At 51.6% G+C, this 21,936-nt stretch overlaps 1 protein-coding gene across 1 annotated transcript; it reads right to left on the reverse strand.

The window, feature by feature from the left end:
* Nucleotides 1–6,367: 6,367 nt before the first annotated feature.
* On the reverse strand, nucleotides 6,368–20,432 carry LOC130252014 (interleukin-10 receptor subunit beta-like). Its single transcript, XM_056489139.1, has 7 exons — nucleotides 20,161–20,432; nucleotides 18,090–18,213; nucleotides 15,577–15,746; nucleotides 12,194–12,378; nucleotides 9,935–10,085; nucleotides 8,991–9,148; nucleotides 6,368–7,062 (listed from the first exon to the last, which is right to left on the reverse strand). The coding sequence occupies exons 1-7, from the start codon at nucleotides 20,210–20,212 to the stop codon at nucleotides 6,898–6,900; spliced, it is 1,005 nt and encodes a 334-aa protein (XP_056345114.1). The 5' UTR covers nucleotides 20,213–20,432; the 3' UTR covers nucleotides 6,368–6,897.
* Nucleotides 20,433–21,936: the final 1,504 nt, after the last annotated feature.

Here is a 21,936-nt window from a genome sequence, read left to right on the forward strand (position 1 = left end):
GGAAGACTTTGGGGTCACCCAGCACCAGCATCACCCCAAACCCTGTCCCCAAGGACTCCTCTGGGACACTTCAGAGACAGTGACCCAAAGCTCCCTGGGCACATGGCAGTGCCTGCCCCAAAGGATCATCCCTGCTGCTCTCTGCCCTGCTGAGCCTTGTGCAGAGCTGGGAGCAGGGCTGGGGACAGGCAGCAGCAGGACAAGGAACAGACTGCCATGAAAACAGAGTTATGTGCTCTGGGGAAAGAGGTGTGCTGGCAGAGCCATGACAAAGCAGGGAATGGGAAAAAATGGAAAAATCACCTGCTCTGTGTCCATGAGGGAGGTGACAGCAACACTGCAATAAAACTGAGAGAAGGAAAGTTACCTAATGATGAAACAAAATAAAATACAGGTGATATTGCCTGAGAAAGGGGATATCAAAAAATCCCTTGGGAAGGGGTTGATCCCTCTCGGCTCCCTGAGGTCCTTCCTTCCTGGACTGTTCCTACATATTCACACAAGATGAAATTTTTATTTTCCCCTTTCATCCTGGTCCAGAGCTGACATGAGAAGAAACCACCGAATGATGTCTGCTTTGTCTGCCAGCCAGCAGGAACAAACGCAGCAGAGCCCCAGGGCCTCGTTTCCTGTCACAGGAGGGTTTGGGGACAGACTTCAATGGCCACAGGGACACATTGTGCTGCCTGTGCTCTGCAGATAGCACCTGCCTCCTCCCAGCCTCTGCTCCTTTCTCTGCAGCACCGGCGGGGAAGTTGTATTCCAGCTCGGCAGAAGATAAACTGTAAATATTTAAAGGTATAAAATGTTTCTAGCGGCGCTGGGCTGGTTCAGCAGTTGTGGCTCAGGCCTGCGAGGCCCGGAGGTTACCCTGAGGTGTGGTTACACCAAATAATGACATTTCCTGATCCCCGGGGCAGGAGCGAAGCGCGGCTCGGGCTCGGCAGCGCCCCGCTCGCTGGGCAGCCGGGGCTTGATCCGCAGGCTCAGCGATCCTGGGGCGGGGGGAGATCTCTGTGCCCGGGAGGGGCTGGGGGAGCCGGGGCTTGATCCGCAGGCTCAGCGATCCTGGGGCCGGAGCGTCTCTGTGCCCGGGAGGGGCTGGGGGAGCCGGGGCTGCTCAGCCCGGAGAGGAGCCCCAGTGTCCTGCGTGTCCCTGCGTGTCCCTGCGTGTCCCTGCGTGTCACTGCGTGACCCTGGGTGTCCCTGGGTGTCCCTGGGTGTCTCTGGGTGTCTCTGTGTGACCTTGAGTGTCCCTGCGTGTTCCTTCATGTCCCTGCGTGTCACTGGGTGTGTCTGGGTGTCACTGGGTGACCTTGAGTGTCCCTGTGTGTCCTGGGTGTCCCAGCGCGTCCCTGGGTGTTCCCTTGTGCCCTTGAGTGCCCCTGTGTGACCCTGGGTGTCCCTGGGTGTCCCTGTCTGTCTGTCCCTATCTGTCCCTGTGTGCCCTTGAATGTCCCTGTGTGTCTGTCCCTGTCTGTCTGTCTGTCCCTGTGTGTCTGTCCCTGTCTGTCTGTGTGTCCCTGTGTGTCTGTCCCTGTGTGTCCCTGTCTGTCTGTCTGTCCCTGTGTGTCTGTCCCTGTGTGTCTGTCCCTGTCTGTCTGTCTGTCCCTGTCTGTCTGTCCCTGTGTGTCTGTCCCTGTGTGTCTGTCTCTGTCTGTCCCTGTGTGTCTGTCCCTGTCTGTCTGTCCCTGTGTGTCCCTGTGTGTCTGTCCCTGTGTGTCTGTCTGTCCCTGTGTGTCTGTCTGTCTGTCCCTGTGTGTCTGTCCCTGTGTGTCTGTCTGTCCCTGTGTGTCCCTGTGTGTCTGTCTGTCCCTGTGTGTCTGTCCCTGTGTGTCTGTCCCTGTGTGTCTGTCCCTGTGTGTCTGTCTGTCCCTGTGTCTGTCCCTGTGTGCAGGGAGGGCAGAGCAGCCCCAGGCTCTGCTCCATCCCACTGTCCCATTGCCCAGGGGCTGAGCCCAGCAATTCCCCTGCCCAGGAGGCAAAACTTCTGTCCTGGGCAGGGACCAGAGAGGGGCTGGAGTCTCTGCCTGGGGATGTCCCAAATATCCCCAGTGCTGTGACCCAGAGTGACACCAGGTGAGCACTGTGCTCCCTCCCAGCCTCAGCCATCCTGGGATTCTGGAATTCTGGGACCCTGAGATCAGCAGACGTGCTCAGAGCAGGTGCAGCACCCCATGGCACAACAGGCAGCAGCACCAGGAACATTTTCATCCAAAAGTCTGTCTGTGTGTCCCTGAGCAGCAAAGCCTGTCCTGTTTGTACCAGCCAGGATGTTTCACAGACCTTGGCCCACCAGAGTTTCAAATCCTCCCCTCTGAAAACACAGCTCTGCCCCCCGAGGAGTTTGTGTTTGAGGGGCTGGGAAGTGAAAGGTGAACACCTGACTCGACCTCCCAGCCTGCAGCTGGGCAGGCCCTTGGAAAATATGAAACAAAAAAAGAGAAGAGGAGCTCTTAAATCTTGTGATCAGAACTCGTGGCTGGCAAAAGGGAGCTGAGGCCAAGCCCCAGTTCAGAGGCTGCAACATTGACACTGCATTTAATGGTCACTGCAGCACTCAATGAACATTTGAGAAATGGACAAACTGAGCTGAAGAGAGATTTCTGCCTCCCCAGACAGTGACAGAATCCCAGACTGGTTTGGGCTGGAGGGACCTTAAATCCCACCCAGTGCCACCCCAGCCATGGCAGGGACACCTCCCACTGTCCCAGTGTCCAGCTGGAACTGAACATTCCAGGGATCCAGGGGCAGCCACAGCTGCTCTGGGAATCCATCCCAGCCCCTCCCAGGGAACAATTCCTAATTCCCAATATCCCATCAAACCCTACTCTGCAGCCATTCCCTGTGTCCTGTCCCTCCCTGCCTTGTCCCCAGCCCCTCTCCAGCTCTCCTGGATCCCTCCAGGCCCTGCCAGGGGCTCTGAGCTCTCCCTGCAGCTTCTCCTCTCCCAGCTGGAATTTCACAGTGATCAGGGAGTTCTGCTTTGTTTTCAGGGACCTTCCAGAGCTGGTTTCACCCTTAGCTCAGCATGGCTGAAAATCCAACCCACTGGAAATCCTGGGATTTCCATCACCTTTTCACCACACTCACCCAGATGGGAAAAGTCCCTCTCTGAGGAACTGAACGTGGTTTCAAAAACTGTCACAGAACCAGAGGAGCAGAGAGGAGGGAGTGGAAACTGGGGAGGAGATTGGAGTGACGTGGTGGCAGAGTTGATGGAAAATGGAAGAACTGGAAGTTGTTTTTCAGATTCTTTGGTGCTTTCTGCAATGGGGAATCCTGGGTGATGTTCACTGGTGATGCTGCAGTGAGGATTTCCTCTCTCAGGCTTCCCCAGGGCCATCTCCTCTCTCTCTGTGGTGCCATCATCATTCCCTGCCCTCAGTGTAATTTAATTCCACACCTCTCAAGCAGTAATGGCTTGAGACAATGCACAAGGAACTGCAGAACTCCAGTCCCTAAGGAAGAAATATTTCCAGTATTTGCACACAGGTGGCCCAAAGCCTGGGCATTATTCACAGTTCTTCCTGTAAAGCAGCTCTTCACAGCCCTGCTTTGCACAGCAGCACAATCTCAAGGGAAGGAGCCTTGCTCTTCACCCCACTTATTCAAAAATAATTTTCTAGGATGATGAATCCTAAAAGATGACATTTTGCCAGGTGATAATGGCTCTTTCCCAATCTACCTCAGAAAAAAAAAGAATCATGAACTTACAAGCACAAGTGTTTCTGGTTAAGAATCAATTTAAAAGCTTTTCTAGAGCTTGGCATGGATGTTTCTGAAAGCCTCTCTGGCTCTGCTGCTCAGTGGGAATCGTTCTGGGTTGGGGCTCAGAACCTCCAGGTCCTGCTGGGCAGGGCAGACCCCAAAGTTCCCAACAGGGAGAGATAAAAATGTGGAGCTGGGGGTCACTGTGTCCCTGACCCCTTGGGTGGCCTGGGCTCTGCTTTCTCTTTCTCAGTGAAATTCTCCCTCCACTCCCTTACAGAATTCTCTGAACTCCTGATCCTTTCTCATTGGCCTCTTCTGGAATCTGTTTTGCTGACCACAAGCTCAGACCCTTCTCCTTCAGTTTTCCCCACTTGCCTTTTCCTTAACCATTCCACTTTTTGCATTTCAGGCCTTCCAAGGGTTCTGTTTTCCTGCTGGCTTTGCCAGAACACGCTGTAGCAGAGGGAGCAGCCTCCAGCATCCCTCTGTACTCTCAGTTTACATCAGCACATGGTTAAAGTTCACCTGATTATTGATTTATTGTCACTGTAGTGTCCACGAGCTCAGCTCAAGGTAAACTCTCCTCTGAATTGCTGCTTCCCTCTAACTTATTGCTGTGCTCTAAATTATTTACTGTCTGTGAGGCTCCTGGGGGATCTGTGGGGCCACCCAGCCCGGGTGGGGACAGCAGAGGCTGCCCTTGTCCCCAGGCTGGCTCCTGCTGTGGCTCTCAGGGAGCTCTGGCTGAGGAAGAGGCTTCTCACCTACAAAAGCTTTCCTGGGTGTGGGGCAAAAAGAAGAAAAACAAAGCACAAGTCAGCCTGAAAAAAACACATCTGGTGGGATTTTAGCAGCTCCTAAATCCTGGAATACGGGGCAGGGACACCTCCCACTGCCCCAGGCTGCTCCAGCCCCAGTGTCCAGCAGGAACTGAACATTGCAGGGATCCAGGGGCAGCCACAGCTGCTCTGGGCACGCTGGGCCTGTGCAGACACTTTCCTGCTTCCATGGAAGCTCCCAGTGTCCCTGAGCAGCCACAGCTGTGGTTTCTGTTCTCCCCTGGTTTCCCTCAGCACTGAGCCTGTACCTGTGTGTGAGGTTCTCTGACCTCCAGAGCTCAGGGCTCCAGCTCTGAGCTCTTGGCTCCTGCTTTGCCAGGTTATCTTCTAAATAAGCAAAGCAGCTGATAAAAAAGGTTATTTATTACAAGGCACATCAGTCTCCAAGGCAATAGCAAAGCAATGGCAAAGCAATGGCAAAGCAGCAGCAACAAGCCAAAGGCTGGAAGCCAGAATGGCTGAAAGCACCAACTCTCCCAGTTCTCTCTTATTCAGGATTTCCCCACAAGCTCAGACACAAACTCACACCACCACTCCTCAGCCCGTTGGAATTCTGGTTTCTCAGCACCCCAGGTTAGTACAGAGCTGCACACACAACCTGTCTTGTTCCATGTGAGAAATGTCAGCAATATTCTCCCTGCAGCTCTGCTGTGTCTCAGTCCTGCCTACAGCTGTGGGCCTGGAGCCTCCCTGCAGATCTCAGTGTGTTCCAGCCCTCACTGGAACTCGCTCTGCTGCTCTGCACTGAAACCTTTCACTCACTAAAAGCACCAGAGCTCACCCTAAAATCACTGACTGACTTCTGCTTAACTGTTCACTTGATGTGTGAGTGGGTTAATGTGCTTCAGTCCACCCAAGGCTGTAATTCCATCCCTGCTCTCTGATTTCTGTCTGCAGGACTCAGACCCCCCTGGCTCTGACCGCAGCTGGGCCCTGCCTGCCCCCAGCACAGCCCCAGCTGAAGGGCTGCAGCCAGGCTGGGCTGGGCTGGGCTGGGCTGTGCAGAGCCCCAGGAGCACCCAGGGAATCCCCAGCCCCTCCTCAGCTCCATGTGCAGGGGGCATTTTGCCACTCTGAAAGCCAAAATAAAAGGGGGAAAAGGAGGGAAAAGAGAATATAGAAAGAAGTTGATGCTGTGGGAGGAGGGACAGGGAACACACAGGGAGCTGGATTTGTTCCTTGGGGATCCCAGAGCAGTCTTGGGGAGAGGTGGAGAAAAGCACCAATGGAACAAAACACCTCAAAAAAATCAATTCAGTAAATTCCACATTCCCCATTAAAGCAGAATTTGATCAAAATTTAAAAAGTGTGGAAAAACCAGGTACAGATTCCACAGAATCCCAAATCCCTGAGGCAGGAAAATCCCCCCCAGCCCCTGCAGTGCCAGCTGTGCCCTGTCCCCACCTTGTCACCCTGAGTGCCACCTCCAGGTGCCACCTGCAGGGATGGGGACCCCAAACCTCCCTGGGCAGTTCCAGCCCCTGAGCTCCCTTTCCGTGGGGAAATTCCTGCTGCTGTCACCCTGAGCCTGCCCTGCCCAGCCTGGGGCTGTTCCCTCTCTCCTGTCCCTGTCCCCAAAAAGGAGATATTTACTCATCAAGGGACAAACAACCCCCAGAACTGTAATTCCACATCAAGCTGAGACACAGCTTCACTCCTGGAAGGTTCCTCTGGTGACAGAATTCAATTTCTCCCTCACTCTGGTGCAGGAACACACAGACCCAGTGAACGCCCTGTGCCACCCCTGCAGCCTTTACCCACCTGTGCAGGGAGTCACAGTCCCTGGGTTTAATAAATTCAGAATACGCATCAAATAATTCAAATGAACCTAATTTAATTCTCATTTCAGCTGCCAAGGTTCCCACAGACATCAGTTCATCCCACCCTAAAAATTCACAACTTTGAAGCAGGGAAGAATAAATTCCATACAAAGATGATGCCAGTGGGGACATCCTTAAAAACACATCATTTCTCATTAGAAAAAATAAACCAGATCAGGTCTTTCCTTACAAAATACTATTTTCTTTTATAAACATTTTGATTAGTTTTTGCAATAAATAGTCCATCAAAGTTAAATTAATTAGTGTTATATAAAAATATGACATTTGCTTTTTAAAATCAAAATCAGTGCCAGAATTGCTACAACTCCCAACCAACAGTGGCAAAAGTTATGGATCTTTGAATTCTTCATTTGGAGCCAAGTTTCTTGTACTTAAAAAAATAAAATGATTTTGTCCAAAGTCTGTGAGCACGTGTTTGTCTGTGGGATTTCCTGCTGAAGGCAGCAGTGGATAAACCCCCAAGTCCTTTTGCTCTCATTGCCAGGGAAGGATGAGGGGGAGCTTCAGGCTTCTCCTGAGTCCTCAGGGTGCTCTGGGGTCCTGCTGGCCTCAGCCCCACTCCCTTCACTCTGGGATTCCTGGGAAACCACACTCAGCCTGTCATAAACCAGCAGCTCTTCTTGTGGCAGAGGGAAAGGCTGTGCAGCACTGGGAGGTTTGCTCAGAAACTGGGAACAAAGAGAGGGGAGGATTAGATCTCTGCAGCTGTCCCATCCTGTCAGCTCAGAAACACTGGGGTTATTAAACAACTCTGGGATGTTCTGCTCACATCCAGGAGCTTTCTCAGGCCTTAAACATCTGTGTCACATCCTCCACAATATTCATTCAAGGTGGAAGTGCCTGTCAAGAATAACCCCAGAAGTCTTGTTTGGAACAGAGACTTGAAAATATCAAACAGTTTTGATTGGGGACAAACACTGAATGGTGACTGGTGTAGGGGAAGGAGTTCACAGAGATTTGTAAAACCTGCCTCTGGCAGTGGGAGCCATTCCCTCTGTCTGTCCCTCCATCCCTGTGTCTGTCCCTCCATCCCTGTGTCTGTCCCTCCATCCCTGTGTCTGTCCCTCCATTCCCTGTGTCTGTCCCTCCATCCCTGTGTCTGTCCCTCCATTCCCTGTGTCTGTCCCTCCATTCCCTGTGTCTGTCCCTCCATCCCTGCGTCTGTCCCTCCATTCCCTGTGTCCTGTCCCTCCATTCCCTGTGTCTGTCCCTCCATTCCCTGTGTCCTGTCCCTCCATTCCCTGTGTCTGTCCCTCCATTCCCTGTGTCTGTCCCTCCATCCCTGTGTCCTGTCCCTCCATTCCCTGTGTCTGTCCCTCCATTCCCTCTGTCTGTCCCTCCATCCCTGTGTCCTGTCCCTCCATTCCCTGTGTCTGTCCCTCCATTCCTGTGTCTGTCCCTCCATTCCTGTCCCCTGTCCCTCCTCAGCTCTCCTGGAAGCCTCCAGGCCCTGCCAGGCCCCCCTGAGCTCACCCAGAGCCTCTCCTTGCCCAGGCTGGGCAGTCCCAGCTCTCCCAGCCTGTCCTCCCACAGCTGCTCCACCTCTGCTCATCCTGCTGCCCTCAGATTGGAGTAAGAACCAGCTGCTGTGTCAGGAGTGCTGTGCACTGTAGATACAAAAATCTGCACAAATATCTTCACTACCAGACCCTTTTCTACCTGGGGTTGGAATTGTTCCTGCAGGGTGGGCAGGGCTGGCACAGCTGTGGCTGCCCCTGGATCCCTGGCAGTGCCCAAGGCCAGGCTGGACACTGGGGCTGGAGCAGCTGGGACAGGGCAAGTGCTGGGATTTAAGATCCCTGGGTGGGATTTCAGATCCCTTCCATCCCAAACCAGTTGGGATTCTGGGATTCTATGACACTCCTGGTGCTGAGCACGTTCAGCCTGAAGCAGGAGCCAAAGTCAGCTGCAAAGCTGGGGGTGCTGAGCTGCAAGGAGGGAAAATGAACACCCAGAGGAGCTGCAGGAGCTCAGGAGAGCACAGCTGGCTACAGGATTCTGTTCATCCCTGTTCTGGGAAGGGACTCTGCTGCAGCTTTGTCCTCTGCCTGTGTGACAGGGACAGGCAGCAATGGCTGCTGTCACTGCTCTCCCTTGAGCTGGGATTTCCAGACTCCACAGAATCACAGATCCCAGGATGGTCTGGGTTGGATGGGGCTCCAAAGCTCATCCCATCCTCCCCTCCATGGCCAGGGACTTTCCTTAGCCCAGGGACAGCTCTGCTCTGCTACAGCTGACCCAGTGCAGGCTCAGACACTTCTCTGAGTTAAAACTCATCATTACACTCATGAGCAGGAGAAAAAGGAGCTGGTTTAAGTCTAAAAGGAGGCAGGAGAGACAGAGATTTCTGTTGCCCACTGGCTAAATGAGGAACTGAAGGTGACACCTGCTGCTCTCTCACTCCAAAGCCAACAAACCCATCCTGTTTCTGAGCCATAAAAAGCTGGTGATTACAAATTACAGATCACTGACCATCAAGGTGCCAGTGAAAGGACGAAAACAAAAGAAGCTTTAAATGTTTTGGCACTGAGAGCCTTGAAAAAACAAATGGCTCTGCTGGAAAGGCTGATTTTCATGTGTTAGGCAGAACACAAACCTCTTTCAAGTGTTGTGGGAAAATGTAGGAAGGGCAGAAAACATGTTTGGTGAGTCTGTACAGATAAAAACCGCAGAAGAAACAAACAGTGACAGCTGTGACCATGACCAGCATGGATCCCACCAGAACAGTCACAATCATCCACACAGGGGTTACACCTGCAAGAGATAAGGGAAAAAACAATTTAAATTTATTTTGTTTTCTTTTTCCTCTGCTGGAGTTGGGATTAAAGGCTCAAAAGATGGAATTTTGTGTTTGGACTCAGTTGTTTATTGATTCTTATCTAAAGTACAGTGAGTGCTGCAGCACCTTTAACAAGCTGAAACTGAGAAAACAAAGCTGGGTCTTGCTCCTTGCAAGGCCTTTTAAGGTCCAACTATCCAATTAAAAGCTGACCTCTGTATTATTTATGCTTTTAACCCAATGATCAAACAGCTGTGACCTGCAGTGTGGATTTTCTCTCCAATTAAAAACTATCCCCTAACACCAAGAAGAAAGAACAAGAAGGGAGAAGCCAAAGCCCAAAACCTCCATTTGTCCCACACCCATTCCTACATTCCAAACCCCAAATTCCAAACCCTCCCCATGTGAAATCACACACTTCTATTTGACTCCACACCAGTGATCCCAACTCCATCACTGAATTTTGGAAGCTTCTCCAAGCCCTCAGGTCAAAAGCAGCACTCCCCTGGGGGTCAGTGCCACAAAGCACAGAAAGTTCAGAGTTCCAACAAAAACTCTCATTATTCATTTCTGAGTCATTATTTTCAAATTCTCTCTTTCTCAGTGGAACATCCCAGCCCTGGCAGTGCCCCAGGCCAGGCTGGACACTGGGGCTGGAGCAGCCTGGTGAGTGGGGTGTCCCTGCCATGGCTGGGGTGGGTTTGGGGTCCCTCCCAGTCACCCCAGTGTGTGAGTCCATCATTCCCAGTTGCCCACGTTACCATTATGGGTTGTTTGCTCACAGAGCTCCCTGCTCAGCTGCCCTGTCTTGTTCAACTCAGGAATCACAGCCTGCACTTGGACACAATAAACTGTCCATGGCTCCAGCTGGGCCAGGATCTCAGAGCTGTGCTGGGTCTCCACCTGAGCTACCTGAAAACACAGAAAACAGAAATATCAAAGTGTGAGATCAGTGACTTAGGATGGAATTAGCTAAGGAACAACCAAGGAATGACAACTCCAGCTGTACTGTGAGAACATCCACACCTCTGACCCTTGGGCTGTTTCCAGCAGCACTAATGAAGATTTAGGCTAATGAGGGATGATAAATGAGATCTGGTGGCAGCCAGAAATTGTCACCCAACAATGAGATCAGCCAGGAGCTCCACACAAACACAATTAACTGGAGAGGGAGCAAGGGGGATGCAGGAACAGCACAAGAGGAAAAGGCCTCAGGTTGTGCCAGGGGAGTTTAGATTGGATATCAGGAAAAATGTCTTCACTGGAAAAGCTGCTGAGCCCTGGAATGGGCTGCCAAGAAAATGGTGCAGCCCCACCCCTGGAAGTGGTAAAAATGTGTGGATGTGGCACCTGGGGACATGGGCTAGTGCTGAACAGGGGTGCTGGGCAATGGCTGGGACTGATGACCACAGGGGCATCTTCCAGCCTTCCCAACCCTGTGATTCAGACAAAACCAAGGGAGAGAGAAGAAAGAGAGAAAGAGGGAGGGAAAGGAAGGAAGGAAAGGAAGGAAAGGAAGGAAAGGAAGGATTCCAGGAAGGAAGGGAGAAAGAGTTTCTGAGAGCTGTGAGGTGGCTGAGCAGATGGATTTGCTGCTGCCTCTCTGATCCCAGGGAATGTCCCAGACTGGAAGTGCTGCAAGCACAGACTCAAACTGCAGCTCTGCTCCTCTGGTGAGTCCTGAGGAATGCAGGGATTCCTCAGGAGCTGGGGAATGGAGAACCAGGCTGCTGGGTGGGAAATGATGGAAAAGTTCCTCCTTTTCTGGAACAACAAAGCAGTGTGCAGGTAACAGATCTAAATCTGAACTGCACAGATCTAAATCTGAATTACACAGATCTAAATCTGAACTGCACAGATCTAAATCTGAACTACACAGATCTGAACCTGAACTGCACAGATCAAAATCTGAATTACACAGATCTAAATCTGAACTACACAGATCTAAATCTGAACTGCACAGGTCTAAATCTGAACTGCACAGATCTAAACCTGAATTACACAGATCTGAATCTGAACTGCACAGATCTAAATCTGAACTGCACAGATCTAAACCTGAATTACACAGATCTAAAACAGAACTACACAGATCTAAACCAGAATTCCACATGGTGCAGTCCCATTATATAAAATTGCACTGATGTACAAAGCTCTCATTAACTGTGACTGGGGTCTGCTGGTCAGGGGCTTCCTGCTTGCCTGAAATAGAGGCCATAATGCTGTAATTAATACATGATTAATGATCTTTCTCCATGCACTGTGTATGGAGGAGCACAACTGCCTGTGGAGGAGCTTTCCCTGAGGGGCAGAAAGGGAACTGCAGTGGATACAAACTGCAGGGCTCCAGGTGATCCATTTTCAGATATTTTTGGGGGTAAAAAGCCCAAAGTCCCACTAAGAGGGGAAAACCAGAGTTATTGATAATTATGGAAAGAGAAAACTCTGTCCAAGGTGCTGTGTAACTACACATCAACTACAGAGCTCCTGCTTTGCTCTGAGTCCCAGCTTTAGTGACCACACTTGATTAATTTTAATTAGTAGAGATCCATTTTTACTCTTAGAATCACACAATCCCAGACTGGGTTGGGTTGGAGGGACCTTAAATCCCATTTAATCCCAGCCCTGCCATGGGGACACCTCCCACTGCCCCAGGCTGCTCCAGTCCCAGTGTCCAGCCTGGAACTGAACATTCCAGGGATCCAGGGGCAGCCACAGCTGCTCTGGGAATCCATCCCAGCCCCTCCCAGGGAACAATTCCTAATTCCCAATATCCCATCAAACCCTACTCTGCAGCCATTCCCTGTGTCCTGTCCCTCCCTGCCTTGTCCCCAGCCCCTCTCCAGCTCTCCTGGATCTCTCCAGGCCCTGCCAGGGGCTCTGAGCTCTCCCTGCAGCTTCTCCTGCCCAGGTGAGCACCCCCAGCTCTCCCAGGCTGTGCCAGGCCCTCCAGGAGCTCCCAGGATTTCCCAGGTTTGTGTTCCCCAGGAGCAGCAGAGATGAAGGTCAGGGAATGCCCATACCTGGGGAGCAGAGGTTAGCTGTGTGTCTGTGCTGCCTCTCCTCCAGTAGAGGATCCTGTACTTCCAGGAGCCATAGTACTGCTTCAGGTGCCACCTGTCTGGCCTGTCAGCCAGGGGCCCCCAGAAATCCACGTGCAGGGCCCCAGACTCCGACTTCAGCCTCACCTCAGGGGGGCCAATGGTGGCTGCACAAGGGACAGGAAGGAATTCAGCTTCAGCTCTCTCAGCTGCACATTTTTATCCAGCCTAGAAGTCACCTTAAAAATAATTGTGTTGGGTTGATGTGGCCAAAAATGTGTATTTTATCACCAACTGTTGAAGCCAGGTAAAATAGTGATTTCCTTATCTCCTGGCACACATTATCTGCTCATGGGCCATCTTTAAACCAGCTGGGCAATCATCTTTATCTTCCCACAGCCCATCCTCCCTCCAGGAGATATCTCCTGTTCATGGCCACTGAGTCCCAGGGCATGACTGATAAAATTCCATCATCCCATGGGAGATGCTCCAGCCAGGGGAGGAGCCAAGCCTTTCCTACCCAGATAAAAACTGACATTTGGGACACCAAGGAACCTTCTTCCCACTGGATCCCAGAGGAAAACCAGACCTTTGCACATCATCCCTGGAGCTTCAGAGGAAACTGCACCTTCTCCAGGAGCACTGCTCCAGCTGAACCACATCTGCCCCTGCAGGAGGATGCAGCCACCATTGAATGGGACTGTGCCAACACCCTGACTGACTGACGGGTGTCAGCTTGGATTCTGACTCTGGCAGGGCTGGGATTGTTCTGTGTAATACTGCATTGCTATTTTAATTTTCCTAGGAAAGAACTGTTATTCCTAATTCCCATCTCTTTGCCTGAGAGCTCCTTAATTTCACAATGATAATAATAATTTGGAGGGAGGGGGTTTCCATTCTCCATTTCCAAGAGCAGCTCCTGCCCTTACTGGCAGACACCTGTCCCTCACACCAGGACAATAATGTATTACAAGAAAGTTATTTCTTGTCCTGGATCAGGCAGAAATCTGGATAAACCTGAATAAACCTATCCTTTCCTCACACCACTGCTCTGCAAAGGGATTTTGTTTTTGCAGTTCAACCCCAGGCACCAGTGCAGGCTCCATTCCCACACCCTCTGAGCCAACCCAGTTCCCTTTTGGCAGCTGTGGTGACTCCAGGAGAGGAAGGACCATTTCCATGGCTACCACTCACTTCTCCTCCTGGGCCCAACTGCCACAACATCTGTCTGGCTTGAGCAGACACCCTAGAAAAGTGTTTTATTGTGGGGGTTTGTGGGCTTTCATTACCATCAGCTTGAAAAGTGAAAACATTTGAATTAATATTTTCTGAATTAATTATTATTAATTATTATTATTATATCTCTGCAATCAAGATTTCCTGGCTGAAAATTAATCTTTCTCTGTGAGACTGGTGCTTTCTTCAAGCAAGAAAAAGTAAAATTTAAGTTTTTTGCCTGGCAAAGCAATAAATAAGGAAGTAACTGGATTTATTTAGACAGACAGGAAGTCTGACTCCTTGAAGACAACTTCTCCCTGGCTGGAAACCAGAAATGTGCCTTATTTTAAAAGAAAATGATGCATTATTGGAAAATGTCCTCCAACACCATGATAGGAAACCTGCTCTGCTTTCTGCCAGTGTTACAACTAAGTAATGTCATGAAATCATAGAATAGTGTGCACTGCATGCTGCAGGCTGTGCCTGAGGAGCAGGCAGTGCTTTTGGGAGGAAAGGTGAGCAACAGGCAGTGTTTTTGGAAGAGGATGAGGATCAGGCAGTGTTTTTGGGAAGAGGATGAGGATCAGGCAGTGTTTTTGGGAAGAGGATGAGGAGCAGGCAGTGGTTTTGGGAAGAGGATGAGGAGCAGGCAGTGTTTTTGGAAGAGGATGAGGAGCAGGCAGTGTTTTTGGAAGAGGATGAGGAGCAGGCAGTGTTTTTGGAAGAGGATGAGGAGCAGGCAGTGTTTTTGGGAGAGGATGAGGAGCAGGCAGTGTTTGGGAGGAGGATGAGGAGCAGGCAGTGTTTTTGGGAAGAGGGGAGGAGCAGGCAGTGTTTTTGGGAGGAAGGGGAGGATCAGGCAGTGTTTTTGGAAGAGGATGAGGAGCAGGCAGTGTTTTTGGGAGGAAGGGGAGGAGCAGGCAGTGTTTGTGGGAAGAGGATGAGGAGCAGGCAGTGTTTTTGGGAGAGGGGAGGAGCAGGCAGTGTTTTTGGGAGAGGGTGAGGAGCAGGCAGTGTTTTTGGAAGAGGGTGAGGAGCAGGCAGTGTTTTGGGAAGAGGATGAGGAGCAGGCAGTGTTTTTGGGAAGAGGATGAGGAGCAGGCAGTGTTTTTGGAAGAGGATGAGGAGCAGGCAGTGTTTTTGGAAGAGGATGAGGAGCAGGCAGTGTTTTTGGAAGAGGATGAGGAGCAGGCAGTGTTTTTGGAAGAGGATGAGGAGCAGGCAGTGTTTTTGGAAGAGGATGAGGAGCAGGCAGTGTTTTTGGGAAGAGGATGAGGAGCAGGCAGTGTTTTTGGAAGAGGATGAGGAGCAGGCAGTGTTTTTGGGAGAGGATGAGGAGCAGGCAGTGTTTTTGGGAGAGGATGAGGAGCAGGCAGTGTTTTTGGGAGAGGATGAGGAGCAGGCAGTGTTTTTGGGAAGAGGGGAGGATCAGGCAGTGTTTTTGGAAGAGGATGAGGAGCAGGCAGTGTTTTTGGAAGAGGATGAGGAGCAGGCAGTGTTTTTGGGAAGAGGGGAGGATCAGGCAGTGGTTTTGGAAGAGGATGAGGAGCAGGCAGTGTTTTTGGGAAGAGGGGAGGATCAGGCAGTGTTTTTGGAAGAGGATGAGGAGCAGGCAGTGTTTTTGGAAGAGGATGAGGAGCAGGCAGTGTTTTTGGAAGAGGATGAGGATCAGGCAGTGTTTTTGGAAGAGGATGAGGAGCAGGCAGTGTTTTTGGAAGAGGATGAGGAGCAGGCAGTGTTTTTGGAAGAGGATGAGGAGCAGGCAGTGTTTTTGGAAGAGGATGAGGAGCAGGCAGTGTTTTTGGAAGAGGATGAGGATCAGGCAGTGTTTTTGGAAGAGGATGAGGAGCAGGCAGTGTTTTTGGAAGAGGATGAGGAGCAGGCAGTGTTTTTGGAAGATGATGAGGATCAGGCAGTGTTTTTGGAAGAGGGTGAGGAGCAGGCAGTGTTTTTGGGAGAGGGTGAGGAGCAGGCAGTGTTTTTGGAAGAGGATGAGGAGCAGGCAGTGTTTTTGGGAAGGGGATGAGGAGCAGGCAGTGTTTTTGGGAAGGGGATGAGGAGCAGGCAGTGTTTTTGGAAGAGGATGAGGAGCAGGCAGTGTTTTTGGAAGAGGGTGAGGAGCAGGCAGTGTTTGGAGGAGGGCTCACTGTTCTCCATGGGTTTGAAGCGCAGGCTGAGCCAGCCCGAGCGCAGCGGCCCCGCCTCCGCCCGCAGCCGCACGATGTAATCGCCGTAGGCCGACAGCGAGGACAGGTCGCAGCGGGGCAGCCGCAGCCCCGCCCGCAGCGTCTCGAAGCTGTCCTCACGCACGTAGGTGCTGCACGGAACACAAACAACAGGAGGTTCTGACTGTGGCACGTTTATCTTCCGTCCCCAGGGTGGGGGTTCAATGTGTGAGACGGTATTTTGTGTTTATTAATTCTTATCTATGTTACAGTGAGTGCTACAGCACTGCCAGCTAGCAAACTAACAGTGCAGCCCAATCTCTCTCTACAAAGCATTTTAAGGGTAAATTGTCCAATTAAGAAATGCCACCGAAATTATTTTTACTCTTAACCCAATAACCAACCAGCCATGATCTGCAATGGGGGATTTTCTATCCCATCACAAAATATCACCCAAACCCAGGAAAATGAAGGTGAAGAATAAGGACAAAATCTCTGCCCTAAAACCTCCACCTTGCCTTCTATATATCACTACATTCCAAAACCCAAATTCTAAATTTCCCACCCTGTGACATCACACACTTCTATTCAAACTGCACACCCACACTCCCAGTTCTACCATTCCATTTTGGGAGCTTCCCCACAGCCTCAGGCCCAGTGCAGAGCTCTGGGGTCAGTGCCAGCAGCACAGAAAGTCCCAAATTCCCAGTGCCCAGGGTTCCAACAGGAGATGGGCAGTCACAGCTGGTTAATGGCTTTAAGGCATTTAAAGCTGTTCAGCAAGCAGCTGGCATACAATAATTTGGCGAATAACAATGGGTATAACTTCAAAGTTTTAGTGGCTAAAACCTCATTTAATGTTACAGCCTGCTTTTATATAGTTTTTAAAGACTTTGTATTTAATAGGTTAGTACTTTTTTGCCACTTAATTAATTGGTTAGAAGGTGGTTGTGTGTCAAGACTCTCTCCTTATTAGGTGCTTACATTTCCTTTTTATGGATTCTTATGGGATAGAATTTTTATTTTTTATAGGTGTAACCTGTTTTTCTTATAAGAATAGATTGTTATGTACATTAATTTTCACTCCTTGTTTTTGATTTTCATTGTTTTTTTTATGGGAACTTAACATGCTAACAGTTAATTTAGCCAGTTAATTTAGTTAATTTAGTCAGTTAATTTAGTTAATTTAATCAGTTAATTTAGCTGAGCAAGGCCTGATTTTATAAGTCTTTTCTTTTATAAGGTTTTACCTGTATGCACTATTAGCACTCAAAATGTGTCCAGTGTGTGTAAGAGTCACACGAAGGGTTTTATACCCATCTACAAATTTAGGGATTAAAATCCCAATTTTGTCCCAATGCCCTTTCCTGGCAGGGTCACACTGCACTCAGCAGGCAGGAGCTCAGAGAAGCCAGCACAGACTCAGGCAGTGCCACTGCAGGGCTCTGCTGCCCCACTGGGACTTTGCTCAGAGCTCCAGGATCTGCACCCAGGAAAAGCCAGAGAAAACAGGACTGGGAGGGACTCAGAGCCCTTCCAGTGCCACCCCAGCCATGGGGACACCTCCCACTGTCCCAGGCTGCTCCAGCCCCAGGGTCCAGCCTGGCCTTGATCAATATTTAATATATTTGATTCTTTCTGCTTTGCATCAAATCCTGCCCAGAAATGATCAAGGGACCATGGCTACAGAACCCAGAAAAATCTCCTCTGAATTAAGCATGAAGAGAAGGCTCTGGGCAGGGCTTAGAGCTCCTTCCAGTGCCTGGAGGGGCTTCTAAAGAACAGGGAGGAGTTTTATATGGGCAGGGAGGGACAGGACACAGGGAATGGCTTTCCCAGGATTAGATGGGATCTGGGGCAGGAACTGTTCCCTGGCAGGGTGGGCAGGGCTGGCACAGCTGTGGCTGCCCCTGGATCCCTGAGAGTGCCCAAGGCCAGGCTGGACACTGGGGCTGGAGCAGCCTGGGACAGTGGGAGGTGTCCCTGCCATGGCAGGGGTGGGATGGGATGGATGGGATGGGATGGGATGGGATGGGATGGGATGGGATGGGATGGGATGGGATGGGATGGGATGGGATGGGATGGGATGGGATGGGATGGGATGGGATGGGATGGGATGGCATGGGATGATGGGATGGCATGGGATGGGATGGCATGGGATGGGATGGGATGGGATGGCTGCATCTGAGAGATCAGGGAAGGGCAAACCCTCAGCACAACCAGTCTCAGGTAAGAGTTCCACGAGAGAGAAAAACCACACCCACAGCCAATAACATCCAGTGCCAGAATGTGCCTGTGGCTCCAAACCAAACAGGACAAAGCTGCCTGGGATGTGAGTGGCCAGAAAATGGCTCTGCCCTGCCCTCAGCTCTGCAGAGAAGCCTCCCACAAGCTGAAACAAAGGGACAGCTCCTGGCTGTGCTCTGCAGAGGACACAAATCCCAACCTACAGAGCTGTGGGATGTGAACTAAAGCCAGCCCAGCCCCAGACCCACCTCTTGTATTGGACAGTGTAGGTGATGTTCCCCTTGGGGAACCTTGGTGCCTCCCACTGCAGGGTGCTGTGAAGATTGACTGAAGTGATCCTTGCATTTCGTGGCTCTGGGACCATTCCAGAAACTGTGGGAGGAATCAGAACAAAACATTTCAGTGTTTGCTCCAGCACTTCTCACTCATGCAAAATTTAAATGCAGCCTCTGCCTCGCCTTAGATGCTTATTTAAAACCAGAGCCAAATTAAATTAATTTAAATCCTGATGTATCTCCTGCCTCCTTATGCAACAAAACAAATTACTGGCCCCAGTGACTTCCAGTAAGTCCTTGTGACACCAACATTTCTTGTGCATGACTGAGCTGGTGCTGCCCAAGACTCAGGGCATGAACTCTCCCTGAGATTGTCAAACCCAGTTTTTCTAAGCAGTGTTCCAGGAGCACTGTGGGAATAACAAGGGTGTGGGGATTGACAGAGATAAACCAGAAGCATCTCTGAAGGTAAGAAAGCCATTACATATAATTAAATATAATTAAGTATCATTAATCAGCATTATTCACAAGTAACAAAACCTCAGTTGTTCTCCTTTCTTGGAACTGAATGAAAGAAACACTAAAGTAGTATAAAGTATCAATGAAAAGCCCATTACTGTTACGATTTAATTATTGTTACATAATTGTAGGTATTGAGACTAAAATAGCAAAGATTCCAGCCTATTACTGCAGCACAAATGAGCAATGCAAACAAACCCTGCCAGAACAGAGCAGTGCTTAAATGTCACAGCAGTCACACCTGATGGCAGGTGCTCCAAGATAAATAACACATTTGCCATGTCTGTGGTTCACAGAATCACCAGGGCTGGAACAGACCTTCAAGGTCACCCTGTGTCACCCCAGAATCACCTCTGACCATGTCCCTGGCTGATGCAGAAATGAATTAAATTCATGTCTCAGTCACCCTCTGGCAGGCAAGATTTTGAGATCTGAACCTGGCTTAAACAAAACCTGTCTCAGATGCTGATCCTACAGTGTTACCCTTGCACCCAGCAAATAAATCAAACACTGCATATCACAAATACAGAAGTTCAAATCACACACTGGTTTGGGTGGGGAGGGACCTCAAATCCCACCCAGAGCCAGCCCTGCCATGGCAGGGACACCTCCCACTGTCCCAGGCTGCTCCAGCCCCAGTGTCCAGCCTGGAACTGAACATTCCAGGGATCCAGGGGCAGCCACAGCTGTGCCAGCCCTGCCCACCCTGCCAGGGAACAATTCCTGCCCAAGATCCCTCTGGCAGTGGACACCATTCCTCTTTATCCTGCCATTCCAGGCCTTGTCCAAAGTCCCTCTCAGTTCTCCTGAAATGCTGTCCTGGCTCTGAGGATGAGGTCTGAGGTAGGCATGTAAATTCCCAGGAAAAAGCACATTTCCTTCAAAGGCTCACTTCACTCACTGTCCTTCCTACCTGAGGGGCCTTCAGGTAAAATGCTCCACTGGGCACTGTGGACCCAAAGAGATGAGAAAATCCATCTGGGCTTTCAGGTTTGTGCACAGACCTCTGAGGCCATTGAGTGCCCCACGCCCACCTTGTCCCCACCTTGTCACCCTGAGTGCCACCTCCAGGTGCCACCTGCAGGGATGGGGACCCCAAACCTCCCTGGGCAGTTCCAACCCCTGAGCTCCCTTTCCATAGGGAAACTCCTGCTGCTGTCACCCTGAGGCCGTTCCCTCTCCCCCTGTCCCTGGAGCAGAGCTGATCACTCTGGCTGTCCCCTCTGCAGACAGTGACACGGAGCTCTCGGGGCGCGGCTTCGCCCCCACACCCGCCTTTCCCCGCCGGGACTTGCACAATGCCCCGATCCCGGCAGGTCCATCCCCATTTCCCACACAGACTGGGCCCCTCAGGGCACTCCCGAGCCCCCGAGGAGCGGCGCCGGGCTCGGGGCAGCGCGGGGGCGGCGCCGCCTGAGGCGCCCCTCGCTGCCGCTCCCCTGAGGGCACCGCTCCCGGCGCGCCGCGACCAGGACTCGCTCCGTCCCTCCCTCCGTCCTTCCCTCGCCGCTGCCGGCGGACTCACCGCAGAGCAGCAGCCCGCCGCAGAGCAGCAGCCCGCCGCACAGCGCGCCCATGGCGGCTCCCTCAGCAGCGGCGCGCCGGCCGCACCATGGCTGCGGGAGCGGGGCCGGCCCGGCACCCCGAACCTTCCGCTTCCCGCCGGGGCGGGGCGGGCGGCGGGGAGCGCGAACCCTTCCGCCTCCCGGCACCCCCAAACCTTCTCCTTCTCCTTCCCAGGCGGGGCGGGATGCGGGGAGCGCGAACCCTTCCGCCTCCCGGCACCCCCAAACCTTCTCCTTCCCAGGCGGGGCGGGATGCGGGGAGCGCGAACCCTTCCGCCTCCCGGCACCCCCAAACCTTCTCCTTCCCTTCCCTTCCCAGGCGGGGCGGAGTGCGGGCAGTTCACCCTCACATCCCGGACCTGTCTCCCCCCTCACACACCGGGACCGTCTCCCCCTCGAACCCCGGTGTCTCCCCTCACAGACCGGGGCAGTTCACCCTCACACCCCAGGTCTGTCTCCCCTCACACGCCGGGATGCCTCCCCTCAAACCCCGGTATCTCCCCTCACAGAGCTGGTCTGTTCCCCCTCACACGCCGGATTTGTCTCCCCGTCACAGACCCCGGCAGTTCACCCTCACACACCAGAGTTGTCTGTTCTCCATCATACCCCGGGGCTGTCTCTCCTCACACACCCAGTCTGTTCCCCATCACACCCCAGGGCTGTTCCCCCTCACACCCCGGGGCTGTCTCCCCTCACAGACCGGGGCCGTTCACCCTCACACACCCGCTCTGTTCCCCATCACACCCTGGGGCTGTCTCCCCTCACACACCGGATTTGTCTTCCCTCACAGACACGGTCTGTTCCCTCCAACACGCCGGGGCTGTTTCCCCCTCACACACCGGGTTTGTCTCTCCCTCGCACACCGGGTTTGTCTCTCCCTCACACATCGGGGCTGTTCCCCCCCTCACACACCGGGTTTGTCTCTCCCTCACACACCGGGTTTGTCTCCCCCTCACACACCGGGTTTGTCTCCCCCTCACACACCGGGTTTGTCTCTCCCTCGCACACCGGGTTTGTCTCCCCCTCACACTCCGGGTTTGTCTCTCCCTCACACACCGGGTTTGTCTCTCCCTCACACACCCGCTCTGTTTCCCCTCACACACCGGGTTTGTCTCCCCCTCGCACACCGGGTTTGTCTCTCCCTCACACACCAGGGCCGTTCCCCCTCACACTCCGGGTTTGTCTCCCCCTCACACTCCGGGTTGTTCCCCTTGTGATAACTGATAAATGATTCGTGTTAATTATAGAAGTTTTGAAGTTTGTATAAAGCAGAATACTTAAAAAAAAAAAAAAACAACCCATGGACCTAGATAAAGGGAAATAGATGATTAAACCCGCTCTGTTTAAATCCCCCTGTTATGAAAATTGTGTATACGTTTGGAAAAGGAAAAAAAAAGGTTTTTCCACAGTCTGAGAGGTTGTTTTGCAGAATCAGGATTTCCTGCCTTTGTGTGATCAACCACAAACTATCTTCCCACTTCTCCTGATTTTTATCTCCCAAGAGCAGATGGTTACATGGCCAATTGTCCCAAGAACTGTCCCAGGGAAGTTTGGAAGTTTCTTTGACCAGCACTGCTTACCTTGCAGAATTACTACAACAAAACAATAACAATTATTGACCACTACAAGGAAAACCAGACTATAAAAAGGGAGCTGCAAACCAAGTTGGGTGGAAGTGTGGAGGGGGTGGTGACCCCTCATGTTTTCCCCAGAGCTGCTTGTTCTGGCTATATAAA

This window comes from Oenanthe melanoleuca, chromosome 1, assembly GCF_029582105.1.
Source record: "Oenanthe melanoleuca isolate GR-GAL-2019-014 chromosome 1, OMel1.0, whole genome shotgun sequence".
NCBI lineage: Eukaryota > Metazoa > Chordata > Aves > Passeriformes > Muscicapidae > Oenanthe > Oenanthe melanoleuca.

Bases quoted from the DNA above. Each gene is read 5' to 3' on its own strand.
- LOC130252014 (XM_056489139.1), bottom strand. From the start codon at position 20,212: ATGGGCGCGCTGTGCGGCGGGCTGCTGCTCTGCGGCGGGCTGCTGCTC. The intron at 12,379-15,576 runs GTGAGCCCTCCT...TCCCTTGTGCAG, and splicing joins CTTCAAACCCATGGAGAACA to CCACCATTGGCCCCCCTGAG. The intron at 7,063-8,990 runs GTTTGTGTTCTG...CTTTGTTCCCAG, and splicing joins TCCCACAACACTTGAAAGAG to TTTCTGAGCAAACCTCCCAG.